This window comes from Taeniopygia guttata, chromosome 17 (genome assembly GCF_048771995.1).
Source record: "Taeniopygia guttata chromosome 17, bTaeGut7.mat, whole genome shotgun sequence".
Lineage (NCBI taxonomy): Eukaryota > Metazoa > Chordata > Aves > Passeriformes > Estrildidae > Taeniopygia > Taeniopygia guttata.
The window spans coordinates 11,303,796-11,329,693 of NC_133042.1; the positions used below are offsets into that span (position 1 = coordinate 11,303,796).

The 25,898-nt window shown below is 38.4% G+C and overlaps 4 protein-coding genes across 16 annotated transcripts in view; 2 read left to right on the plus strand and 2 right to left on the minus strand.

Annotated features, from left to right (window-relative positions):
• The first annotated feature begins 158 nt into the window (after positions 1–158).
• On the plus strand, positions 159–11,550 carry LOC100228858 (uncharacterized). Of its 9 annotated transcripts, none has more exons than XM_072936519.1 (3): positions 159–248; positions 1,041–1,191; positions 6,146–11,550. In XM_072936519.1, exon 3 carries the CDS (start codon positions 6,197–6,199, stop codon positions 7,511–7,513), a length of 1,317 nt encoding a protein of 438 aa, XP_072792620.1. In that variant the 5' UTR covers positions 159–248; positions 1,041–1,191; positions 6,146–6,196; the 3' UTR covers positions 7,514–11,550. The 9 variants fall into 9 exon arrangements, with proteins under 9 accessions (XP_072792620.1, XP_072792624.1, XP_030142258.3 ...); XM_030286398.4 differs by lacking the exon at positions 159–248 and adding an exon at positions 397–586 and having other exon boundaries at positions 913–1,191; XM_072936517.1 differs by lacking the exon at positions 159–248 and adding an exon at positions 397–586.
• Positions 10,423–18,352, minus strand: FBXW2 (F-box and WD repeat domain containing 2). Of its 2 annotated transcripts, none has more exons than XM_002194275.6 (7): positions 18,216–18,352; positions 16,219–16,728; positions 14,801–14,995; positions 13,903–14,036; positions 13,207–13,293; positions 12,386–12,555; positions 10,423–10,951 (listed from the first exon to the last, which is right to left on the minus strand). In XM_002194275.6, the coding sequence occupies exons 2-7, from the start codon at positions 16,706–16,708 to the stop codon at positions 10,663–10,665; spliced, it is 1,365 nt and encodes a 454-aa protein (XP_002194311.1). In that variant the 5' UTR covers positions 16,709–16,728; positions 18,216–18,352; the 3' UTR covers positions 10,423–10,662. The 2 variants fall into 2 exon arrangements, with proteins under 2 accessions (XP_002194311.1, XP_012433843.1); XM_012578389.5 differs by having other exon boundaries at positions 10,813–10,951; positions 12,456–12,555.
• Positions 18,022–19,249, plus strand: LOC115497592 (uncharacterized). Of its 3 annotated transcripts, none has more exons than XR_012058494.1 (2): positions 18,022–18,807; positions 18,936–19,249. XR_012058494.1 is itself a non-coding variant. In XM_041719771.2 (2 exons), the coding sequence occupies exons 1-2, from the start codon at positions 18,101–18,103 to the stop codon at positions 19,093–19,095; spliced, it is 762 nt and encodes a 253-aa protein (XP_041575705.2). In that variant the 5' UTR covers positions 18,022–18,100; the 3' UTR covers positions 19,096–19,249. The 3 variants fall into 3 exon arrangements, 2 of the variants coding, with proteins under 2 accessions (XP_041575705.2, XP_072792625.1); XM_041719771.2 differs by having other exon boundaries at positions 18,022–18,702; XM_072936524.1 differs by having other exon boundaries at positions 18,022–18,696.
• Positions 19,250–19,871: 622 nt separating this feature from the next.
• GARNL3 (GTPase activating Rap/RanGAP domain like 3) overlaps positions 19,872–25,898 on the minus strand; it is a 36,260-nt gene continuing 30,233 nt past the window's right edge. For both annotated transcript variants that reach the window (XM_041719632.2, XM_041719633.2), the window contains one exon: positions 19,872–25,829. In XM_041719632.2, coding sequence (XP_041575566.1) covers positions 25,673–25,829 — 157 coding nt within the window. In that variant the 3' untranslated portion in view covers positions 19,872–25,672. The remainder of the gene's footprint in view (positions 25,830–25,898) is intronic.

Below are 25,898 nucleotides of genomic sequence, written 5' to 3' on the forward strand. Positions count from 1 at the left end.
TGCGCAGCAAGCCGCGCGGAGGGGCCGTGAAGCGACGAGCGGCCGCCTCAAGCGGGAGCGGCCCCAGGCGGACCACGCCGGGTGGCGGCTCTACCTGGGGTACGGGCGGGGCGAGGGCCGCGGAGTCTCCGCAGCCACGGCCGCCGCCGCCTTCCCAGGGGGGAGGCGAGGGGACGGAGCTCCCCCGCCAGCCCCGGGCCGTAGAGGCGTGTTGCGGTTGCTGCTGTTGGTACCGCAGAGGGAGCCAGGTACGAGACGCGAGGGCTCCGGGAGCGCCGACCCAGCTTTTGCTCGAGGCGGTGCTCGCTCGGGACCCCGCCGGCGGCGGCTCTGCCCACCGCGGCGCGGAGAGGGCGGTCCCGCGGGACAGGAAGCCGGGCGCGCTGCCGGCTGTGTGCGAGCGTGGAAAACCCGCCCGGAGCGGGCTGGAGGTCGGGCAGCGGCACCTGCTCGGGGTCCGGTGACTGGCAGCGCTCGCAGGAGGGGCGCTTCAGATTCGGGATTTTATTTCCATTCAAGAAATAGGAGGATGGGATGGTGATCGCCTGTAGCATTGTTTTTCAGTAGTGGGGTTAACCGCTTAACGGTAAGTTAAAGGTACCTATTAATTGTCCAAATCGGGTTTTCTGAGTCTCTGTCTGAATTCTTACTAAGGGTGGAGGTTAACTTTAGATTTGAAGAATGCAAAACTCCTCCAAAGTTGTGGGTTAATCCGGGCAGGCAGCTCAGTCCTCACCCTTCCGCAGGCAGCTCAGTCCTCACCCTTCCTCTTGCAGTGGGGCGGGGATAGAATCAGAAAGGCAAACGTGGGAAATCCTATGGGTTTTCCCTGAGATAAAGACAGTTTAAAAGGTAAAGCAGAGCAGCATGCAAAACAGAATGTGTAATCTATCCATGATGTCCCCTTAACAGGCATGTTTCTAGCCATTTCCAGGAAATGCAGGCCTTCGGAAATGCAAGACTTCATCAGGTTTAGCAGCGACTTGGGAAGCCATATGCTGTCATGTCGCGTGTTTCCTCCTTTCTCCTTCTTCCCCCAGCTTAGATGGTTGAGCATGGTATCATATGGTGTGGAATAGGCCTTTGGTTGGCTTGGTTCAGAAGTCCCAGCTGTGTTCCATGCAAACTTCTTGTGCCACCCAGCTCCTGGGACAGGAGCCGCAGGAGAAACAGAGATGGCCGTGACTCTGCGTAAGTACTGTTCAGTGATAGCTAAACATCAGTGTGCTTGAAGCACTTGCTTTGGTCACAAAACACAACACCCTGCTAGCTACTAGGAAGAAAATTAACTCGGTCCCAGCTAAAGTACAGTGTGAAAGAAAAAAAATTGAAATAAGTATTTTAAATGTCGTGCAGTGTTTGTTTTGCCCAATCTGTTTGATTTTCAAAGGACACAAAGTTTAAATGTTTACAATAGGAGGAGTTTGGCTTAGGGATGTACAGCAGATTATAAGGGAGAATTTTCTGAGTGTATACAGGAAGTGTGGGGTTTGTCAGTTCTTATTGCACAAAATAAATACAGCAACTGTATATTGGCAGTTGTATGACAACACTGTGTATTGTTCTGGCTTACTGTCTTTCTATTTAGAATAGACACTTTTAATTTTTTTAGAGCAGTATTTTATTAGTGGAAAAATACTGCCTTCAGTTTAATCCTTCAAACAATATGCTTCGGACTTTGGATCTTGCGAAAGAGGGAGGACACCTGATGTGTCAAAGAATCTTTCTGAAAAAAGTAAGCTATCAAAAGATTAACAAAAGGCAATTGAGATAAAGATGGTAAATTATCATTCATATTTGTTAATATTATCACTGTGTTAATAACACAGTGATCTATGGTTCTGCTTTTGACAAAAATCATAAACTAAAGGATAGAGAATAAATTTTTTCAAAAATAGTAAGTTTTGTAAGGCTGTTTTTCTAGTGGGGGTTTTTAGTTAGACCCTGGATAAAACAGGTTGTTTATTGTTCTTATATTGCTGAACCTAATACTTCATATTAGCAAGTCAAATTCTGCAGTCACCTCTGGTCACTTGCCCTCTATCCTTGCCCTAGATTGGGAGATAAAGTAATAAGATGAGAGTTATGAAAAACTTAATGCAATGTAGACATTGTCAAGATACTGAAATGAGCAGCATAAATAGTTGTCAGCCATCTCCATGCAAACAAAACAAATTACAAAGGAAGGCTACAATGCATAGAGCATGTGAGGGAGATTAATTATTACTCAGAAATGACTCTTGAACTAAATTAGCAATTGGGATCAGCTTTTAATAAGGACAGTGCTAGTTGTGGAGGGTTTTAGAAAGATGTTGGAAAAGAAGGTCAGAAAATAGAAGTTGGCCAGCAAAGGTAAAAACAGCATCCAATTTGAAAGCGATACAAAAAAAATTCAATTTCAAAATTCTAAAAAGACAAGCTGTTGGAAGAACCTGTAATGGGAGATTGATAAATGTGTTGTGAGTGTAGTGGAACAGTGTGGCTAAAGTATGAGTGTTTCTTTGGTTTAGGATGGGGAAAAAAAGATGATTTAAATATATAAAAGTTTGTAAGTGTATTCTTGATCCCATGCAAGGTTTTAGAGTAAATTTTTGCAGGACTGTGACCAAGGAAATAAGGAAAAACAGAATTAATTAGAGCAGTGAAATCTTTCACAATCTAGTGAAAGATATCTCACCTACACCAAGGGGATTGGGACTAGATATTTTAAAGTCCTTTCCAACCCAGGCCATTCCATGATTCTAACCATGACAAGAGCTCTTTCTTATGACCTTGCTGCAGAAGAAAACTGTTGTGTAACTGCACTTGCCTGACTGACCAGGCAGATGTATCAATTGTAGGCTGATGACAAGCTCAGATGTGTCTGTGCATTATGTTGCATCTCCAAAAAATGTAATCCTAGCATACATTAATAAAGAAAATTTCCAACAAAAATCCAACATACAAATGGATAAGGAACAGACATTCTAGTCTCCCGTAGTAGAGAGTAATGGAAACTGGGCCAACTACAGAGAAACAATTGGTGAAGGAAGACTGTTCTTATGACATGGTTTTACCTTTCATTCAACTATTTTGTTGAATGAAAAGGTAATGAACATGAAGATGAGAAGGTGATACTACTGCAGTCTGTCAGGATGGTGGGGAGGAAGAAAGCCTGTTGTATTCCTAAGTGGAATACTGCAAAGTATCCATTAATACCATTAGCTAAATTTAGTATTAAAGCAAATCTGCATAATTTCTGTCATGTTTACTTGCATATTAATTGGAATTAAAAAATGCAAAATCGAAATTAATTGTAAAAGAATGCTACTATATTTCTACTATAAAAAAAGAGCATTTAAAAATGCTGAAAGCATACTTTTAAAGTTAAAACTTGCCATTTTACCCTTTCTATAGTGAGGAAATATAAATGGAGTGTTCTTAATTACACAGACTTCATGTGTTTTATGACTGCATATTTGTTCTGTTTATTTCAGGAGAGCAAAATTAATGAGTTGTGTTGAGGAACCAATGAATTTCACTCATCAAATAACTTTGTACTTTTTTTCTTTAAGATTCAGTGTTCTGATGTGTCTTTGAGCTCTTGATTTTGCTCTTTCTCTTAGTTTCTGGAACTCACTGTTATTTCAGCACTCTTACAGTTCCTAATCAGAATTTGTATATACATGCTCTAACTAGGCCTTATAGCATGTTAGGAAAAAACTGTTTGTCCAAGAAATGCAGATATATATATATATACACACACTATATATATATATATATATATATATATAGTGTATTTTTCTGGTTCTTTTTAAGTATGGGTGCAAACTGGGTTTATATCAACATGCAAGATTAATTTTCAGAAGAACACTTAAGTAGCCTTAAAAAAATCCCTGAAAAATGTTTGATTATCTTCAACAACTCCATACTCATTTGTAATTTAAATTAAGTTCTTACAACACAACTGTGTACTTTGCTCAAGAGAAGGAAAACTTGTTTTTCTGGTAGGTGTGGCTGCTGCTATGTGAAATAAAATGTACCAGGAAGTATCTTAGGTATTGTACCAGTTTTTCTCCTCACAGTATTGTTCTGTATTGAACAATTATTGCAATTTACCTTAAAAGTATTTAAGTTTTTATCTGTTTAAAATAAACAATTGGTAGTTTATTTTGGCAAAATAACTTAGCAAAAAATGAATGGAGGACTGAACAGAACCTCACTCTGCTATCTACTTTAAAAGGTACTTTTTCCTTTCCAGTGTTTGCTGTTCAAAATGCAATTGAAAAGATAGATCTTTTTCTTGTTAGTTTTTTGTTGCTAGAAAAAGCAGAAGAAAGAACAGGTAATAAATTAATTTTGTTATTTACTGTTGATGTAGTAATTAAAAAATAGTTATTCTGTAAGATAGATCAATATTTTAAGTCATAAATAGATAAAACTGAGGGGAAGAATGTTCAATGTGACCTTCTCTGTGTAAGAATGCTAAAATATATAACATCCTTGGAATAAGAATGCTTGGGCGAAACCTCTACTTTAGAATGTATCATAAAAAGTCTTAAAAAGTTTGAGTTGATTCAGTCACCAATCTCCAGCTGGAAGTCCTATGGCAATAGCAGACTCTTGTTATTTATTTGCTGTTCTGCTCTCAGTTTTAAGGACTTAGGGGGATACTATCTCCATTTCAGAGATAGAAGAGTCAGTGCTTTCTGCTGCTTCTTTTCTGCTTTGTGCCTAGTGTGATGTGGTGAGATTTTCGGTGTCCCTATGACTATTCTCATCTGAAAAGCAATTTCTTGATAGTTAGCAAGGCTGCTGTAAGTCACATCAGCCTTGGCATATGTGACATTTTCAGGAGTGTGTTGTGACTGTGGTTCTCCCTAGTTCACTTTTTCATGAAATGGCAATTGTGAAAATATGGTACATTATTTTGAGGGCACAGGTTATTATTTTTTGCCTGCTAGAAACATTTTCGTCATCTTATGCAATAGCATCAGTTCATTCCATCCTGGCATTTTACTCCACACTGCCTGCTGGCAGTTGGGGAAATTCTCTTCTACAAATGCAGTTTTCTGATATGACGTGAATTTAATTAATCTGGGACACTTTTTTTTCCAAGAATCTCTGTGATACAAGCAGGCCTTTGAGGAGACTTGCTGTCACTTTTCTGTTTATGGATCATATCTGAATGCCTAAAGATGAATTTGTAGAGGAACCTTTTATCTAGGCTCCACTTGCAGAAATTAGTGCTTGAGAGTGCCATAACTCCCACTCAGGCATTAACACTTGCTAGCACAAATGGTGCTGAAGACTTCAGTCATCCAGTCTCTCAGGACTGCCTACCTGTTCCTGCATCAGCAAGAGTTTTAAGCCCTAACCCCCAGATCATGCCAGGAGCTGAGCCAGCATTGATCCAGTGTGAAGAGGCCCAGATCTCTAGTAAGCATTAATATGAGATGACCTTTCCTGCAACTCCTGTCTCTTACAGGGTTACGTAGGGTAGAGTGGCAAAGTGAGTTTTATACCTGCATAGATTTCATCTGGCTTTGCTGGATTGTATGAATTGACTTTCCTCTGTGTGTATGGTCTCATCTGTGGTGATCTGCAACTTAGGGAATTCATAAATTAGTGATTATATCTGGACCATCGTGTTTAATCTGCAATTAGCATATTTATAATGAACTTGATTAATTCTATATACAGTTTATTTATCTGTCTCTAGCTTGTCTGTGAGAAGTCTAGTTGAGTTTGGTTTTTTTAAGCATAATTTACATACACACTGTGTTAGGCAGAAAAAAAAGAAAAGTTTTGCTTTGCTTTAAGAATTACTGCCTAGTTATTAAATTGGATATTCTAAAATTTGGATTATTGAAAAAAAATACTTCTTGTATTGCTCTATATAGACCTCTGTTATATTCTTCTACAGAACCCTCCATGTAGAGAAACTGCTCCACACATCTGACAAATAGAGGCATTCAGAGTGTCACATATCATACATATATTAAATGCGTGTTCTGTGACTGTTTTTTCATAAAAGCACAGTAGCTGGGTCTCTGAGTAAGTCAGTGCACCATGATAGAGACTTACCCCCATCTTGTTTGTGAAATTCTTTAGCAATGATCATGGGTCAATATTCTCATACTGCCTTTTTTTTTTTTTCCTGCAGATAAGGCAGCATCAAGTGCAAGGACAAAGAAATTTGCATGGACATTTAGATATGTACAAAATGTTGTGTGCTGGGAAAAAATCTTACTTTGCTGCTGTTGTGTGCATTATGACTGTAACTTTAATGCTTGTGGTTTCTTATCTGAGATTACAGAGACTTTCTCATCAGCCAAAAGTAATTCAAGAAAGTAGAAGATGTAGAGGGAAAATTGCCCTTAGCACAATAACAGCATTGGAAGGTAACAAAACTTTTATTATATCCCCATACTTTGATGACAGAGAAAACAAAATCACTCGTCTGATTGGGATTGTTCACCATAAAGATGTAAAACAACTGTTCTGCTGGTTCTGCTGTCAAGCCAATGGAAAGATATATGTATCAAAAGCAGAAATAGATGTTCACTCGGATAGATTTGGATTCCCTTATGGTGCAGCAGATATAATTTGTTTGGAACCTGAAAACTGTGATCCAACACATGTATCAATTCATCAGTCTCCATATGGAAATATTGACCAGCTGCCGAGGTTTGAAATTAAAAATCGCAGGCCTGAGACCTTTTCTGTTGACTTCACCGTGTGCATTTCTGCCATGTTTGGAAACTACAACAATGTCTTGCAGTTTGTACAGAGTATGGAAATGTATAAGATTCTTGGAGTACAGAAAGTGGTGATCTATAAGAACAACTGCAGCCATCTGATGGAGAAAGTCTTGAAATTTTATATAGAAGAAGGAACTGTTGAGGTAATTCCCTGGCCAATAGACTCACACCTCAGGGTTTCTTCTAAATGGCGCTTCATGGAAGACGGGACACACATTGGCTACTATGGACAAATCACAGCTCTAAATGACTGTATATACCGCAACATGGAAAGGACCAAGTTTGTGGTCCTTAATGACGCTGATGAAATAATTCTTCCCCTTAAACACCCAGACTGGAAAACAATGATGAACAGTCTTCAGGAGCAAAACCCAGGGACTAGTGTTTTCCTTTTTGAGAACCATATCTTCCCAGAAACTGTATTTTCTCCCATGTTCAACATTTCATCTTGGAATACTGTGCCAGGTGTTAACATATTGCAGCATGTGTACAGAGAGCCTGACAGGAAACATGTAATCAATCCCAGGAAAATGATAGTTGATCCACGAAAGGTGATTCAGACTTCAGTCCATTCTGTCCTACGTGCTTATGGGAAGAGCGTGAATGTTCCCATGGAAGTTGCCCTCATTTATCACTGTCGGAAGGCCCTTCAAGGAAACCTTCCCAGAGAATCTCTCATCAGGGATACAACACTGTGGAGATATAACTCATCATTAATCATGAATGTTAACAAGGTTCTATCTCAAACCATGCTGCAAACTCAAAATTGAAACCTTGGTTATAAGGAGTGAAAGTGGAGGACTACCTGTATTGTGGGAAGACAGAAGATATAATTTAAAGATCACATTCCATTGATTTCCACATGAAGTTTACATTTTTCTGCACTTATTTAGGGAATCTATAGCAAAGCCATGAATCATTTAATGATACCAAGGGTCAATGCAGATTGCAGTATCTTTTCTGGGAAATGTACAATTTGTTTTCAGGTAATAATAAAAATCAGTATTTTTCAATTGATTCAAATAATGCAAAACAGTTTTCAACCTATGTACAAAAAGTACAAATACAATCATTAGTATTAAAGGTAGCAATGCTTAATTCTCGCAGTTTGTATGTCACAGGGTACTAAATTTGTATACATCGATTTGAGTAAAAGGTAGACAAGTAATTGAGTACAATCTTCCTTTTAGTTGTAAAAAAATTACCCTGTTATGTTCTTGGAAATAATGTATGTTAAAGATGTGATGGATTGTAACACTAAGCACAGTAGAGTTTTGCTGATAAAAAATGTCTTGTTCAGCTGGGTTTTGGAAACATGTAAGTTTGAGAAGCGTGATTACACCTGTTCTGAATTACTGAAGTGGTAAGTGCCGAGTTGTGTTGAAAAGCTTTAATAGAGGCAAAGGATAGAGATTCATCTTAATGGAAGATACTTTGGTGAACCAAAAAGAACTTATTTCAAGGAGGAAAAAATAGATGGCCAAACAACTTTTATGAAATATAAATATTTTATATTTTGTTAGGTTTGTTATTTAATATTTTGTTAGTTTTTTTTTTTTTTTTCTGGCACCTTGAAGCCTCGTAAGAAAATGTTTTATGAAACTTAGACACAAGTTGGATTTTAGTCCTTTATGCGATGGGTAAGTTGAATTATATTGCTTCCTTGGTAGGTGTAAGGGTACAGAAGCTGCATTTTTTCCAACCTCTATATGCAAATAGTGGTAAGTAGTGACTTTTGCTGAAGGGCCAGATGGAAACCAAAGGAAACAAAAAACCATTTGTTCACCTCTGTTTCACAGTTCCAGTTCCACAATTTCAGTTTCTGTTTGATAAGCCCCCAGAACTACATGCATGGCATATGTCGTGGCAATATATTAGAACCTTCCTACTGAAGGCACACCTGAAAGCAGTGATAGCCTGACTGGTGTCTGGCAGACACAAGTGTGCGTGAGAGCAAGTGTGCTTTTTAAAATTTCTACATTAGTGTCAGACTTTCATTCCTTTATCTACTTGGTAGTGGCACATACCTGTGCCCTTAAAGAGCTCTGTCATTAGTTGATTAGTATCATTACCAATGTCCAAAGGGAATTTTTCCTTCACTTCACAGTGACTGCAGCATCTCCCAGTCTGTATCAACAAACTGGCAGCTATATTAGGATCTGAGATGCCTGCTGCTGTTAGTCATACACTCTTGTGTGGCAACAGGCCCATTTAGAATTTCAGTCTCATCGTTTGGAAGGGGCATCTGAAAGTCCAACTCCCTGCTTACAGCATGGTGTGCTCAGGGCTTTGTCTAGGAAGGCTGGGCAATCTGTTTGACTCTTAAACATTCTATGGAGAATTTCTCTTGTCACAAGAACCATTGACCATTGTCTTGCTGCAAGATGCTGAAATGAGTCTGACGCTGTTTTCTTTATAGCTTATACCTGGAGACAGTAGCAGTGCCTCCCCATCCCATGCCCACCACCTTCCCTTTTGCCACCATTCTTTCTGGATGGCTCGGCTTGGGTCTGTTTCTCAGCCATCTTGTGCTCCACCTCTCTATGGACTCTGTATAATCAAGGTCACTAGTAAAAATAGTTAACCGAGTTTTCTCAATTTGCTGATTTGGAAACAAAGCACGCCTCTATTTAATCTTTCAAAGTTAATGCAGTGCTGTATAGGTGGTTCTTTCAGAAGCGCACATCATAATGATACTGTTATGTTACTCCCACATGAAGAATGATGAGAACTGGGTTTCAAGACAAGTTATTGAAGTTATTGAAAACATTCTTTTTCACTGAAGCTTTCTTTACTTAGGAGTGAGACAAAATCTCACTTTTGTGAGCTCATCATTTATGCCCCACACAGTGCAGTTTGAATTGAGGGTTGTGAATTTGGCTTCCAGTTGATAAGATGCTTGAGTATAGACAACATTTTTCAAAGGAAATCAATGTGAGTAAAGGTGGAAAAACTGAATGCTTAAGAGTCTGGCCTTGTACTTAAGAGACTGCTCCACTGTGACTTTAAGAAACTCCTACAGCATCACTCAAATACTGATTCTTGCATATGAAAACTCCCTTTCATTGGTGTAATTCATACCACATACATTTGGAATCTTGGCCTTCATTCAGTATTAAGTATGAAATCAGGTCTCCTTGAATAGTGGGAAGAAAAAAATCACTAGTAATGCTAGACAGTTTTGTCTTTTCAAGAGCATGAGCCAATTTTCATGAAAACTCAGGTTTTCAAGTTGTGTAAAAACAAATGACATTAAGGCAGGAGGGAGGGAGGGAGGAAGGAAGACAGGAAGGAAGGTCAACCTAAAGCATTTCTAAAGCATGTGATGTCGATACAGCTTTTAAGTACATGCCAAATAGCACAAAAATAGGTGGACAAGTATTTGTTAAAGGACTCGCTTGATTCTTCTGTTTCAAAGGCTAAGTATTTAAAGCTATCATATGGAAAAACATTTTGAAGAGAAAGATCCTGAAGAGAGAGAAGGTTTGCTGTTTTCTCATTTTTGTTAAGCAGCCATGCACTGCAACAAGTATTTGCTGTTAGACGTACAAAAGCCTATGGTTCTAAAAAAGCAGCTTCACCTTCTGTTTCAACAAAAAAAAAAGGTCAGTCAGGTCAAGCACAACTTGATTTCAGACTTGATAGCAGATTTGAATGGTTTAAATATTACAAGCTATACTTCGGAGCCCAAATAGGTATATTTAAACATGAATATAGACAAAAATTTGTGGTGAATACTGTTAGCATGCTGCATTGCATTATTTCCAAAACAACCCATTCCCAAATGCCCAAATTAAAGTAAATGATTGTGCACTGCATGGTGATACCATTGGATGTACAACTTTGGTTCATGCAAAGTCTCGTTTTATGGACACACATAAATTCCATAAATTCCTGAAGATTCAGTATGTGAGAGCTTTCAGCCATGTTCTTTCCATAACACCAAATGGATACTATGGTCTGGCATACTGGTGGCAAAAACCAAGCCTGTATCATTTTGGCCATTTAGTCCATTTAACCAAGACATTTCACCGGCCAAGAAGCTTGAACCTCTCTTTGACTTTCTATATTCTGGTAAAGGCCAGCGGCTTATCAGTTTTTCTGTCCTCAAGTCCATTATGTACAGGTATCTGTTGTCAAACAGTAGAGCAAATATCTCTCCAAAGCCCAGCAACGACACATTTGAGAAGTCTGGAGGTTTGATAACCCTAGAAGATAAGAAAACAGTGTTAGAATCTCCCTTACAATGTTGTCATGAGCTTGAATTACTAAACCAAATCCTGTGAGTCTACAGAAAATGTGTCTAATCATTCTGAAGTAATTTAGAAAGAACTGGATGCAAATCTTTCAAGTTAAGCAACTGAACCCTTAGCTACAGTCAGGCCTGTGGTTTCACTTCTGACTTTATGCATTCAGGACAGACCCATCTGAACATAAATGAAGGCTAAGGTTTGAAAGGGATGATTCTGCAGAGCACACAAAAAAAAAAGCCATTTCCACATACAAACGAAAGAGCAAATGTACTTGTGTTTTACAGTAAATTTCCATATGGATCTCATGCCTCAATATCTTTACACTAAGAGGTAGAAGCTGTTATTATTCTTTTGATCAGCCCTCTAAAAGGCAGAAGTAAAACATAGACGTGCCTTCTTGTGCTAAGCAGATTAGTCCAAGACTGGTCCTTAGAATGCTGTTTTACTGATGTTTTATGTTAAATTAACCATGGGGAGAAATAAAAGTATTTTTATTTCCCCAACACCTTTATGATGTCTTCCCTTAATAAATAAAACTTGGAACAGAAACTGAAGAGTTCAGTCTTCCACAACTGCCTGCATGTTTGATAACAGCATTACATACAGCAGAGAACTGAGGCAGAAAAATGGGTGGGGATGAAAATATGCTCTCAGCAGTGAGACCATCTTTCTGTTTTGAAAGATGGGAGAGTAAACTAAGAGGTGAAATTACTCAGTTATTCTTACTGATAAGAAGCACTTGTGGAGATCTTTCAAATATCCACAGTTATTCAGGCTATTTGAATTAAGGAGTCTGCTAGCAGTTCTAAAATGCATTTTTTTCTTTAATACGTTACTTTCTTTGATGCCACCATTTCCAACTCATACAGCCGGATTCTTTATGTGGAAATGGAATGCCAACATGTTCGCTCCCTTAATTGCAGTCTGATAGATTACACTGTCATTCCACAACATTAGAAAGAGTGACAGATCAGTAGTGCTATAAGGAAAAAGAGTCTCTTTAAAAATTTCTTGTCCCATCAAAGGACCCCCAGAAATTCCTGCTTGGCTGTCTGTATAGCAGTATCCATGGTTAACATTAGCTCTGTGTCACTACATTTTCACATTCACAACTACAGCACTGTAGTCTGGTTTAAGTCTATACTGAAACACTTCCGCTTACAGAATGAAAATATGGAAGAGAACTAGCATGTGGCCAGAAACCAAAATGGCAATGAAACTATTCATATTATCAGATGACAAAATTAGAATTAAACCTTGATATGTGTAAAGCAAGATGTTTACAGGATTTTATTCAAGATTATTTTGGTCTACATCTATGGTAAGTTATTGAAACTGGTAAACTACTTCTTATTTATTGAAGACTGAATCCTAAACTGAACAGTTTACCTGAGAATATCATAGCTGGCAAAGTCCCACTGGTACAATCCTAGTGCTGAACTGCACACTATGTATTTACCATCAAAGTGCAGCCTGGGCTGTAGGGAGATGCTGCGGTCTTCTGAAACAGACAGTGTTCTTAAGCATTTGCAGTTTATTTCCCTTCCAATAGGCCAAATCTACAATTAAAACACAGTTTAAGACCATAAAAAATTCACATTATAACCCATAAAAATTCACATTATAAACTGTTACATAAATAGAGCAAGCCTCACAGTCTCTTTATAAGCATCAGGTAAATGTGTGCATGAGGTTTTTTCAGAAGTGTTTATCTTTTTCATGGAGGAACATGAATTCTTCAAGTGGCTTGTCTTACAATATTGGTGCAGCACATGTTGTTTCTAGCCTAAAAAAAGCCCAGTGAAAATGGGTACTTTAAAGAAAAGAAAAAAAAATCAGCCATCCAACTGGGACAGAAGTTGAACAGTGTTTCAGTTATGAAGCACTTCTGTAGCCATAAACTTAGAGCACTCTCCAACCCCAAAGTCCCCAACTGTAACAGTATTTGTATTTACCTGCTTCACTGTCATGACCTAGAAGCACTGATTCTTTGCATTACCATTGTTGTAGAGCTATCATTTAAAACTAAATGCTAAGGCGAGCATTGAAAAATTAGCTTCCAAAGAGTTTCATGTTCTGCACATAGCCTCTAAAGTGGGAAATGTGGAGAAAAACTAAATCCTCCTATTGTTTGTAAACTTCAGCAAATTACTCAAGCTTTTTGTTTCCCCATGTACCAAAATAATATATGTATGATATATGGTACATACCTTGATTTCATACTTATCTGCACTTAGGAGAATATAATCCCCAGGACTATGCATAAGAGATTTGACTTTGCATTTCTGCAAAACAACCTGTAATTAAAGGACAGTAATGATTTATGTTGATGCTGTTAAATAAACAAATTTTCGTTTGCATTTTTCATTTCACTGACCACTTGCATAGTGTACCCATGAATAAAGGCAGTACAAATACTTTTTAGCAACTAAAGGAAAACTACAGTTTACACTCCTCTTGTTCCTACTAGTGACAATTTACAGTTCTAATAAGCAAACATACATACTTCACCTGTACACTCACACCCCTCACCTTTCAAGTTCTGAAATAACCAGAGGAAAAATACTGTTTAATGATCAGATTTTTGTTATCAAGCTCATTAGATTTTTTTATGTAACTTTTAAAGCTGTCTTCTTTCCGAACCAGTTTTTATTCAGTCTTTGAATCAAAACACTGCTTCCTAGTATTAGCCCAGCTGCTTTGGAATTGAAATGTCTTCAATGGTCTGAAAGGTTTAATTACAGCTTATATTTTTTTCTGTTGAAATGTTATTTTCAAGTATTTCCAGCTGTTCTTCAGATTCTAAACCTACCTGCAGAATTAGGATTAGGATATAAAAATTTGGAACATGTTACAAACTTAGTGCAAGTAAGAGTGTGAGATTAATTATAAATCAATATTCTCACCTTAGTGACCCATTCTGTGTGTCCAGTAAGGGTATTCAGGCACGTTCCTGTTGATAAGGCCCACACTTTCACAGTGAAGTCTGCAGAGCCACTGACCAGAATATCAAGTTCATCATTGTAATCCACACTAAAAACTTCAAGCAAAGAAGGAACTAAATAAGAAATAACAATCTCTACATGTGCATTTTCCGTGAGGCACTAACAGCATCTATATGAATTTATCAGCTTCTAAATTCATATGCTACTATAACTTTAATTGTTCTTGAACTGTATAAATGAATTGTTGCTCTGGATGCCTATGTTTACATTGTGAAATTACTGGGGTTTTTTTCCCAAATTAAGAGCATTTATATCAGTGGTGGCAAAGTGTAACTTAAGCTAGTTCCTCTTTCCAGAGTTTTAGTAAGAATTCCACAGGATTAATATATTTTATAAATACAAGGGAAAAAAACTACAGCTAAGGTGAGGATATTTCTAAGTACACGACAGAGAATTTAATTACGAGGGCAATGCAAATATGTTTTCCCAGGTCCTATTCTGCTCTTTGCTTTAAGCTCATGTCCAGTGTGGGAACAGAAAGAATGGCCATGGTTACGTATGCTCTGCTACCTAAGATGTGCACCTCTTTGAAGCTACTAAATAACCATGGCATTTATTGTTACTTCCATGCAATTGCAAAATGCTACATGGCTAAGCTTTGGCATATTCAAGGATAAGTGTGTATCTGTTCTGGTCCTTTCCCTGTCCAGGGGAACTGAAGGGACTCAGGTGACAGAGAACAGAGGCTGAACAAACTGAAAAAGCTAGTATGCAAAAAAGCTAACTTAAAGTTTATTTTGTTTGATGATGATGTATGTTACTTCACTGGTGAAATTAAAATTTTAAAACTTCAACATACCTGCACCAGTATGTCCTCTGAAATGCTGTGTCTTTGCCCCAGAGCTCCATTCCCAACAGGCTACTGTGTTATCGAAAGATCCTGTTACAAGCTTTTGTTCATCAAACTTCACTGCAGCACAAGTGTGTGTCTGGATACCATAAATGCACTGACCCGTGCTTACATCCCACAGTTTTGCAGACAAGTCATCTGATCCTAGAATATAAAACAACAGGATAAATGTGAGATTGGTAGATTCTGGCACTACCTCTGACTGATAGTGTCTACTGAAACAGATGCATGGAAGTTTCACGTGACACATCACTCAGGTTTGCAGAGCCACTGACTATACTGCAAGCTTTAGTTTCTTTCAGGAAGGAAAGTGTTCCATTAAACCTTGAAATATAGATGACTACTAGGCCTCATATCCTGCCACTTTCTTTTCTCTACCTGAAGCTCCTCTTTTTTCAACTGCTAGGTTTGGAGAGCAAAATGAAACCCTGGACTCTTTACATCTGCTTGTTCTCCTGGGGGTTTCAGTACAAAAGTTGTCAGAAAGTTTCGACAGTGCTGTTTTCTGTGTATAACATTCACTGATGAGTAGGTAAGTGAAAGACTGGCTAGAATCTAGTTGTTGGCTTCTAGTAAGCATCCTAATGTACCAACAGATGACCGACTGAAGTTAGTATTCCCATCTTAGTGTATAACATTGTCACTCCAAGTGATTGGAAAATCCTTGGAATATGCTCTGACAGCGATTCATTGTAACTCTGTTATTATTCTTTTATACTAAGGCTTCATATACATTCTGTCTGTATCTTAAGGTCAAACTGAAATATTGAAATATTGAAGTCTCTACTCTTCAGGGAGGAAGTTGAAAGTATGTGCAAGTCAGACTAGTAGCAAGGTTAAATCTAGTTTTACAGTACTTCATAAAGCACTTATGTTAAGAACTGAAAGTGCTTACAGCCTCATTTCAAAGAAGATATGGCTTTTTCTTCCACGCTTTGGGAGACTGAAGTTCTCTCACAGCCCAAAGTCCTTTTAATTGAAAGCTATCGTCTAAAAGGATAGCTAATGTATCTGTACTTCTCAAATAGGCTTATAGTAACAGCATCATCAAAATCATAGAACAATCTGGATTGGAAGGGCCCTTAAAAATCCTTTAGTTCCAACCACCACGCCAACGGCAGGGACAATGATGCCTGCTGGTACTAGTACTTTATCCAACAAAAAACATTGGTCTCCTTGTGTTCTTAGTAAAGTGACTAATGAGTTTATTAGTACACCAGGTGTTTCAAAAATTGAAAAAATAAGTAATTTTGAATCATCTGTATTCACACAATGAAAATAATGTGTCTGATAAAAGAAAAGCAATCTTGTGAGGGGGAAGAGAAAACAAAGAATTTTAAGATTCCCAAGTTGTCTGTCCTTCCTACCTGTACACAGAAGTCCATCTCTATAGTAAAGTGCATATACTCTGGCACTGTGTCCAATTAAAGAGGATGTCTCAAAGGCTTCATGGTCCTTCAGTTGCTTCATCCTTAAAATAGCTTTTAGGTAAACCTTCTTCCAATGTAGAGGATCCTGAACAGAGTCATCTATCTGCCAACCCAAATTCTTACACGCAGTCTGCCACACCTCTGTACAGGCACTTATAACCTTGTTCCACTGCTTAGAGACGAGGCAACATGTGAGTAAGGTCTGTGGATCAAGCCATTTTAACAGATAAAAACTAAGTTCCAATGGAAGAAGTTTGAGGAAGTCCCTCTTGAGTAGAATCTCTAGATTATTGGAGAGGTGCCTGAGCTGGACTGCTCCACTCAAGCTAATCAGGTGATCCAGAGTTTCATTTTTCTGCAAGTCCGTCAGAGAAAGAAATGCAATAGAAATGTTATCAAGCCATGCTTCAAAGTCCTTTTTCTCCATAAGGTTATGGAAAAATTTACCTGTGATACATCAAAATACTGTATTAGTTCCGTTCAGAAAATAAGGTATGAATCACATCTTTATTACTGGTACATAAGTATTCCAAATGGCATGTTAACACATAGATTGAAGTGACCAAATGCATTTTAAAATATTCTTTAGGTTAGGACTAAGCATTTGCATGCACCCTGAACTATCATTTGCCCCACAGCAGACTTACAAGTAAATTGTATGTAGCTAGCAACTGTTAACATTCATTATGAATGTTAACATATTTCTTGTTTTAGATTAACACTTTCAAATTCTGAGTCAAATCAGAAAGGGGTTAGTTTAAGTTTTACACCTATTACAGCAAATAAACAGTCTTAGACTTTACTCATGGATTATTCTGATAAAAGGAAAAAAACAAAACACATAAGCAGCATGATAAGCTAGTTACTAACATAATTTACTCATACCTTCATCCTCAACTATTTTAAATACAAAGCAGGTAACTAGTTAGTATTTTAAAAAGTATACAGAGATGTCTGATAAACTGGTTGAAGAAGACGTTAGTCTTTCTATTCTTTCTATTTGGCCCATGTAAAGACCTGAGCTTGTGCTGGTCTAGCATAAGTTTTGATATGCCTGCACCACTTTGACCCAGATGCATTTAAAAAATCCTGTTGTCGTTTTTTTTTGTTTTTTTTTTTTTTTCAATTTTCTCAGTTTATTTCCACTGAGACTTAACTGTGAAATTGAATACCACCCCCTGAACACACTTATACTATCGTGTGACATCTCAAGTTCCTTCAGTGACCTGGGACCATTGATTAAGAAGATAAGTATCAGGTAAACAGTTCAAAAATGACATACATTTATTTTCTCTGGAGGGTCTAATTCATTAGACAAGTGTCTGAATTTCACAGCACTCCCAAACTGAAAGGACTGACGTATCTGAGTGGGACTCAATAGCATGTTTATTTCTTTACAGACATTTTGCCATTGAGAACGAGATCTTAGAGTACACCTCTTAACTGGCACAGGAGTACAGAAAAGTACAGTGATCACGATAAAAGGCTGCACATGGCATGCAATTGTTGGTAAAACACACAAGAAGGTTCTGGATGTCAAATGCACAGAAGCAGCTGATCCTATTAAATCACAAGTTCATTACAGTAACTTTTACTGCAGACACCACTTACCAGCTTTCCTCAGTACATATAGCAGTGAATACAGTTGCTGTTGAAACAGGCATGTGTTCTCTTTAAACCATGTGTAAAATTTTCTAATAGGCCGGCTACGAATAAAAACTCCGTGAGCCCCAAGGCGTTTGTTGTAGTCAATACTGAAGCTATTAGTGAAATTAAGAGCTGTTGTGAGGCCTGTGCTCGAGCCTCTTTTCCAGGTGTTATGCAGCCAGCCACATCGGCTCCCCCCGCCCGCTCCCAATACACCTCCACACGCAAAAAGCACAGCGGGGACCGCAGAGTAGCGCCGCTGCCGCCGACAGCTCCGCACCCCTCACCTCAGGTAGCAGCCCGGGGCGGGGTGTCCGTCGGCGGGCAGTCGCCACGGCTGGCGCGGACTCCCGGAGCCCAGCACGGCCGGGTGCTTCCCTGCGGCCATCGCTCCACGGCAGGACCGGCTCTCAGCACTTCCGCAGCCCGCACCACAATCTGCAGGCTCCCACGACAGGGGGGTCAGGCTCAGGAGGAGACCAGGGCCTCACGACCGCCCGGCGCTGAAGGGAGAGTAGGGCTGGGCCAAGCCCGCGCTGGGCGAACCGCGGCACGGGGAGAAGGCGCTCCACGACCCGTCTCCCTCACGATCCAGCGGCTTCCGGCGCATCCCAACGTCATCGTCCCCCGCCGCCGCGCCCGGCCTCCTCCGCCCGGCGGCTCCCGCGGCCCGTGCCCCTACGCTCCCGCTGTCCGGGACGGGCGAGACGTGGCTGCTGGGGAATCTCGCTGCCTGCTGGGTTCCGCCGCTTCCGACTCCTACCCGAGGTTTTGGCAAGTTCTGTTTGTTAAGAATAGTCCTGTAATTATTATGATGAAAATGTACTAGTGTTTATCATACTGACTTAAAATCGCGTATTCTCTCTCCTTTTAGCAGAGGTACGGTGTTGGTGGAACCATGCACAAATATAACTGAAAACTGCATCCCCCCCTTACTTGATTAATTTGGACATAATTTACTTTTTCCTACTTAACTTGTATTTATCCTCTTCACTTTGTAATTGCAGGTTTTGCCGTTGCCTGGGTCCAGCCCCATGGTTGCCGATATTTGAAATCCTCCTACCTAAAGCGAGAGGCATACCGAGTGCTGCAGGTGTGTTAAGGAACTGGGTTATGGTATCCTCAGGAACCCAAATAATTTCGGGATTTTATAGCAAGTATTGTTAATTACTCTTATTTCTTCAGTTCCTGTGTTTTTTTAACCTGTTGTACTGACTGTAATGGCCCTGTGAGAATATTAATTGTATTGGACCAGTATCTTTTTTTAATAAGATGTAAAATCTAATTTTATAAATAAATAAAATTTCCTTGCTTAACTCTACCTTTTCCTTATGGTGTATGTTACAGTGAAGAAGCTCACAACGCAGTCTGGGTAATGTTAGTTACAGACTGCAGTACTTGATGTGGCTGTTATTTCTGTTAATTCTGACCACAGAATTAAGTCTTAATCCCAAATGGAGATGAATTCTCCACTTTCATGGATTTAAGGTTTTTTTCCTATTGTTGTCAAGGTGGCTAGGAATGCATTTAAATCACAAAAGGGGTTGTAGCTCTTAAGAGAATGTCTTGGATACTTCAGGAAAGATGATTAGTTTTTCAAAAGGAATTGCAAGGTCTTGGACACAGTAAGAATACACACTTACCCAGAAAGGAGAAAAACTATTTTGTAGTGTTAGTTTACAGAGTAAAGACCCCCAACTGAAGCAGGTCTCCAAAAGTCTAAAGATGCCTGGAAACATAAACCAAAGCTAGATTATGGCTTGTGTCAAAGACGGGTAAAACTTAGGACACAACAATCTCATAGGTATGATACAGTACTTCAGAAAACTCAAATGGAAAAAGCAGTGATCTGTGCTATATCCTGTCTTTTTGATTTCTTGTCTTGACTTTGCAAATTTGGAAGTCATTAGTCCTGTCTGTGTGAAACAGGTGAAAGAAACAGGTGGGGTCAAATTTATAGTTTATTACAGATGAAGAAATAAATCATGTTTCTTCTTCACTAAGGTGATAAACAGCACTTAAAACAGTTTCAGATGAGATAGGACTGTCTCTATTTGGATGTTGTATCTAAAATACAAACAATACATGCTATCATATGACATTAAGAACAATGGTAATACATCAGCATTTAAGACCAACGGTAAAGAGTCTTTGATCTCAAATGTAGCAACAGTCTTAAGAATATGCCATTATTAAATTACAAGCAGTCTGCTACCATTCAAAGACAAACTGACTTTCTAGATTGGTAACGCTCTGCATAAACCTTTATATAACATTTTCCATATGACCACATAAATATGCAGAAAATTGTTTCCATTTTCTCTTCAAGTCAGATGCTAGTACCACAATTTCCAGTAGCAAAGAGGAATCAGTCAGTTACAGGTCAGCAACAAAGTGAAGCAGCTAAGCAGTATACAGGCTGGTGAAGTTGCTGTGCTGAAGTAATAAGAGTAAAAATACTTTCTAACCTGCATGTAAGTACAGATGTTTGCTGCATAATCTCTTGAGCCTTCCCATATTTTTAATATTAGGTTCCCAAGGTATAATATAGTCCTTCACAAAAACAAATTAAGCGTATCTGAGAAAACAGTGCTATAACAGAATAAGCAAGCACTGTGCATATGGACCATGACATCAAATTGTTAAGAATGAGAACAGCGTGATACCCATTTTCATACACAGAAGACAACAGAAATTATTCTGAAAAATCTTATCACTTGCTGATGGGATTTTCTCTTTCCCTGCCTTTTATGATCCCATTACTTTAAATTCCTATATATATATAAGTCAGGATTTTTAATCCCTGAAAATTTACAGTAGACGTTACAAATATATATACCTATATATGTATATATATATTGAAAACCAAATCCAAATGAAAAGGGTTATATATTTCAAATGCAGACTAAGCCAACAGCTCTGGAAAAGCCACTGCATCTGCAAGGCCGAGCTATAGACCCACACCTTTAGAAAAACATGTTCGAGCTAGCCATTACTGGTCAAATATACTTAGAACAGCAGAAAATATATCTCAGGAGTAGCAACCTTAACCATACATAACTAGTTAGGCAGTAACGTTACCCATTCCCTGCCCTATTAACTACTGTTTAAATATTTATTCAGTTGACTGTCAAGTACTAAAAAAATTCAATTTGAATCTATCAATTACAAATATGTCCACATTTCTAGAAATAATCACATGAAGGCAGAGAACAAACCTGCTGTTCAGTCCAGGTGCATACTTGCATGTATGTTATGCATTGAAAAACAACAGCAGACCAACAAAAAACCCCCCAAAAACAAACAAACAACAAACCAAAACAAACAAAAAAATAAACCAACAAAAAACCACAACCAAAAACAACCTAACCAACCAAACCTCCCCCCCTCCAAAATCTGAAAAAAAAATCCCAACCAACAAACCAACAAAGAACCTGCCCACACCACCAGCCTCCAGAAACTACAAAAACCAAAACAAACAAGAATCTCCCCCACACCACCAAACTAGTAAAGGACTATAAGTAGAACAGGCCTTGCTTCTTTGCAAACCAGGAAACTGAATATATGTGTGCATTCACTGAACCTAGAGAGCAGTTCTCTTGCTACCATGAATAGCCACAGCCCCTTCAAATTTCATGTGGGTCTTTGTTTCTTATTAGAAGGAAGTGTTTTGTTACTTTCAAACACATACAAAATATTTATGTGTACTGCATTGCCACCAGAATAAGAAACTGGACAAAAATGACTATTTGTACTGGTTTCTAAAGCCCAAACTGGGCTTTAGGGACCTTGCAAGCAGCTCATCAAAGCCTAAAGGGCTCCATATTCTGTGTGTGTGAATTAACTTAGCTCTTGTGTCTGGGGGTTCTTAAGTCCTAGTCACACTTCAAAGTTGTGGTTATGGTTTATATGCATGCAGTAATTCAAATGCAGGACAAAATGTTGTATATCCAATTTGAACAGATTTCTGAATTATGGTGCACAGGTGTGTGTACTACACTAGATGATAACACAGTGGTCCTTTCTACCCTCAACTATTTTGTGATTCCATGCATCATTAACCATGCTGGTGAGAACACACAAGTACATTCTAAATTAACTACCTGTACAATCTCATGCTTGCACCAGTGTATATGACATTCCTATAATTTAGTCAGACTAAGGCACAGGGATAAAGCAGTGACCAACACCATTTAGCCAGAAGGAGTTAAGAGCCCTGCTGCTGCCTACAAATCCAGCACATTGGGATTGAAAGTATTTCTTGCCGAAACTTAGCCAAGAGTCCAGAATGGGCCTTCAGTTAAACTTAGCCTGATAGCAAGTGTTCAATCTGATAACAATTCTTCCTTCATGGAAACAATTCCTTCCTTCCATCCATCTGTAGAAACATTTTTCAGTTTTCCTATCAGAACACCACCCATCTTCCATAGTTGTAGATTCAAAGGTTATCTTTTCTCCTAACCATAAGATTGTCAGCCAGCATCAAGAATGCAGCCTACAGGCAGCTTTAACACACAATGTGAAAGGAGAAAGGGTTGTGCTTACAGCGGACATGGCTGCAATTTCTGCCTAAGACTACTTTTTTAGAGAGCATATGCATGCACATGCTAGAAAAACAGACAGCAAACAACATGGCTCCAACACTGGAGTGAATAACACTATAGCCGTCCCAGCAGCCTTCCAAAAGCCTTATCCTCTTATGCCAGTCTTAAGGAGAGGTTCCAGAGGTTTGTTAGAACTTTGCCCTTTATAAATGATGCGCAAGACCTTCTGTATCAATACCACCAACTGCCTCTATATTTTAATTAGCAGTCTGAATAGTAAGGACTATGTTTTAAGAGAAACAATGGCTAGAAGTTAGTTCTCTTCACATGAAGAGACACAGAAATCATGGTTGTCTGTTCAGACTACTAAAAAACTCAAAGCCACATCCTTGTACAAGGTTGTGTATACCAGCAATTTCACATGATTGTGTTGGTATTTGTTTCTTTTGATACAATAAATGTGATAAAGATCTTCACAGAATTTGGTTGCTGTGGCTTGTGTCAAATAAAATTGAAATATTATTTCCATGTTCTTTGCCTTCTACCTACATTCTGGGCTGCTCTCATACACTAAGTAGGTAGTAAACTACATATACATGACTCTAAAGCCTCAGCTACCAACTCTAAGTGTCATATAACCCAAACAAAATGTTGTATTGCTCTCTACTTCTTTTGCCACATTAGGTATTATCCCTCTATGACACTCTAAATACAGAAGCAAAAACTTAACAAGACACGTACTGAATACATTAAGAATGAAGACATTAACTTTTTTTCCTGGATTCAGCTCCTTCCTGTCCTATATGAGCAATGGTCTGTTAAGATCTAGTAGTTCCTAGTGTGACTTGCTTAGCAGCTTGTACCAGACCCATTAAGTCAAGCTATAGCATAAAAGCAGGTGGGAGGTGGGCAGGGATGCAGTTGCTGGGCTTCCGTCTTCAAATAATACCAATATCCTGTTCCAGGTATGTACCACGAAGCCAATATGATCTGGTTTTGTGCTTCAGTAATCCACTATCTGTACTCTTTATAGTTCATTTGCTAGATGTCATCAATGCTGTAATTACAGGCAAACCTTCAAAGCGTTTTTCTCTCTCTCTCACACACACCCACCCCCAACACTCTCTTAATTAATGATAATACTTCACAGCCACTGCTGCACTCCTGGTTCAAGAAAATAACTCTTGCTTTATAGTACTTTCTTCTATAATCACGTTTAGGATATAATGCAAATGCTGTATCTAAATGCATTCTGACTGCCATCATAGCCAGTCGTCAAGTTTTCTGTCAAGCTCTTCTCATTCTTGTTCTCCCTAGTGCTCCATCTCTAAGGCTAGTCTTTCAGGACACCCAAGTATGCGTTTGCTCAGGTTCTTCAAAACAAATTTTAAAATCTCCATATATTGCTTCAACTGCTATCAAACAATGGTTAATCATTTTAAATTATGCTGTGACAGCACAGGTGAACATCTGCAGTATCTTTAAAATCTAGTATCCTCACAAAGTAAAGCAAAGTTTCCAGTTAAAATTTTAACTAAAGCCCCAGTTTTAGAACACACTGGTACAGTCTTCAAAAATAGCCACAAACCAGAAATCAAATACTACATTGAGAGAGCTGTTCATGGAAAAGGCTGGTTATTTTCCTTTTTAAAAATAAGTGACAGCAATGACCCCACAAGTGGATTCAGAAGTGTTTACAACTTGCAGGAAAATAAGTACCACGTGGTATTTTCAGATTGATTTTCTTTAAACCTTAACTGTCCAAATAAGTAAGGATAGAATAAAGTAACACACTCACTCTCTGGAAACAACATTCTCAAAAAATAATTACAAGTTTTTGCAAATACTTGAATCTGGTACTTCCTTTTAGATGCTTATTAAAGTTCACCCCACACATCTGTGAGTGCAAAATCCACTAAAGTAATAACAGCCTTCTATTCCTAGGCTAATTACTATTGAAAATATTGCTTCTTCTGTTGCTTAGCCACCTCAGTTGAGAGTAAGATATTATGCTTCCAGATAAGACTTTGCATATTTTCTTAAGTAAAGCAATTCAGCCATATTATACAATAAACTGATTAAAAAATCACTTTGCAAAACCAGTTGTACATTCAGACAGATGGCAGCAAAAGGCACGCATCTTCAGATTATCATGCTTGAACAAAAGTGAAATTATGACGTACGGGTGGTATTATGAAATAAAATCATGGCTACAGAAATATTTCTACATTTAGAACAAGAAATACTTGCTAATAAAGCTAAAACCATCATATATAGAAAGGCTTGCATTAAAAAAAAAACCAAACAATCATCGCAAAGCTGTTCTAGAGGAAAGGGTTAAAAAAGATCAAACTTTAAATACAATCCCCTGTCCTTTAACATAGTAATTTGGGTTGGCTCTTCTGCCTGTAATGGAAAAATCTGCAGATGCACTACAATAAGAGTTTTCTAGTAGATGCACTGGAGTTTTTGTTTCATCTTTTTTTTTGTTTGTTCATGGGGTTTTTAGGTTTTTTTAGTTTCCCATTTTCAAGAAATACTCTGAAAGTTTGTGTGTCCTATAGAAAGGTTCTCTGATCAGGGATTCTTTATGCCAAAAGAGTTTGCAAATTTCTCTAAACAAGGAGCCAAGGAAACACCATCTTCATATCTCACCTGATTCTTCAGTGAACATACTACAGATGCATGAATTTAGGGACTCACTCCAGTGTTTGAAATGACCTTGCCTGCAAGCCTTTTTGTTGTTATTGTTGTTGTTGTTTTTTAAAGACCAAAAAAGCAAAAGTAGTGATCTGTGTTACAAAATTCCTCTTCCAACATGACATACATTATTGTAAAACAACTCATGACAGTAATTACAGCAATTAACTTTGCTGCATGTCATTTAGGTAAGACAAATTATAAGAAGCTTAAAACAAGTAATACTTCTGTTTACTTCAGTTTCAGCCTAAACCCTCCATTGATTACCTACTGTTAGAATGCCATGAAAAGTAATGCTTTTACTGAGAAAACATACCTATGTTAAAGATACAAGCATTGCCAAATCAGACTGTGCTAACCAGAACATGGGTTCCATAAGGATTTATCACCAGTACTTCCAGCCACATTTTACTACCAGAAGCAGTGTTTGTGACATTGCCATAGAGCTTATAGAGCTGTAAGAAAATGTGAAGTAAGGAAAAAAGGTTTTAGAAGTATCTTCATTTTAAGTCAATGATGTCTTCATCATATAAAGAAATCAGCTGAAATGGATAGCTAGATGGTGAGCTCTCCTCCCTGTTTGCTGAAGTATCAGGATCTGAACTAGTGGAAAGAGGACATCTTTCAGAATAGCCTTCAAACGAGCTTGATATTATCCTGCAAAGAGGAAAATAAAAGCCACTAAAAAAAATACAGATCAGGGCAGGAAGAACAATGGCTACTTCA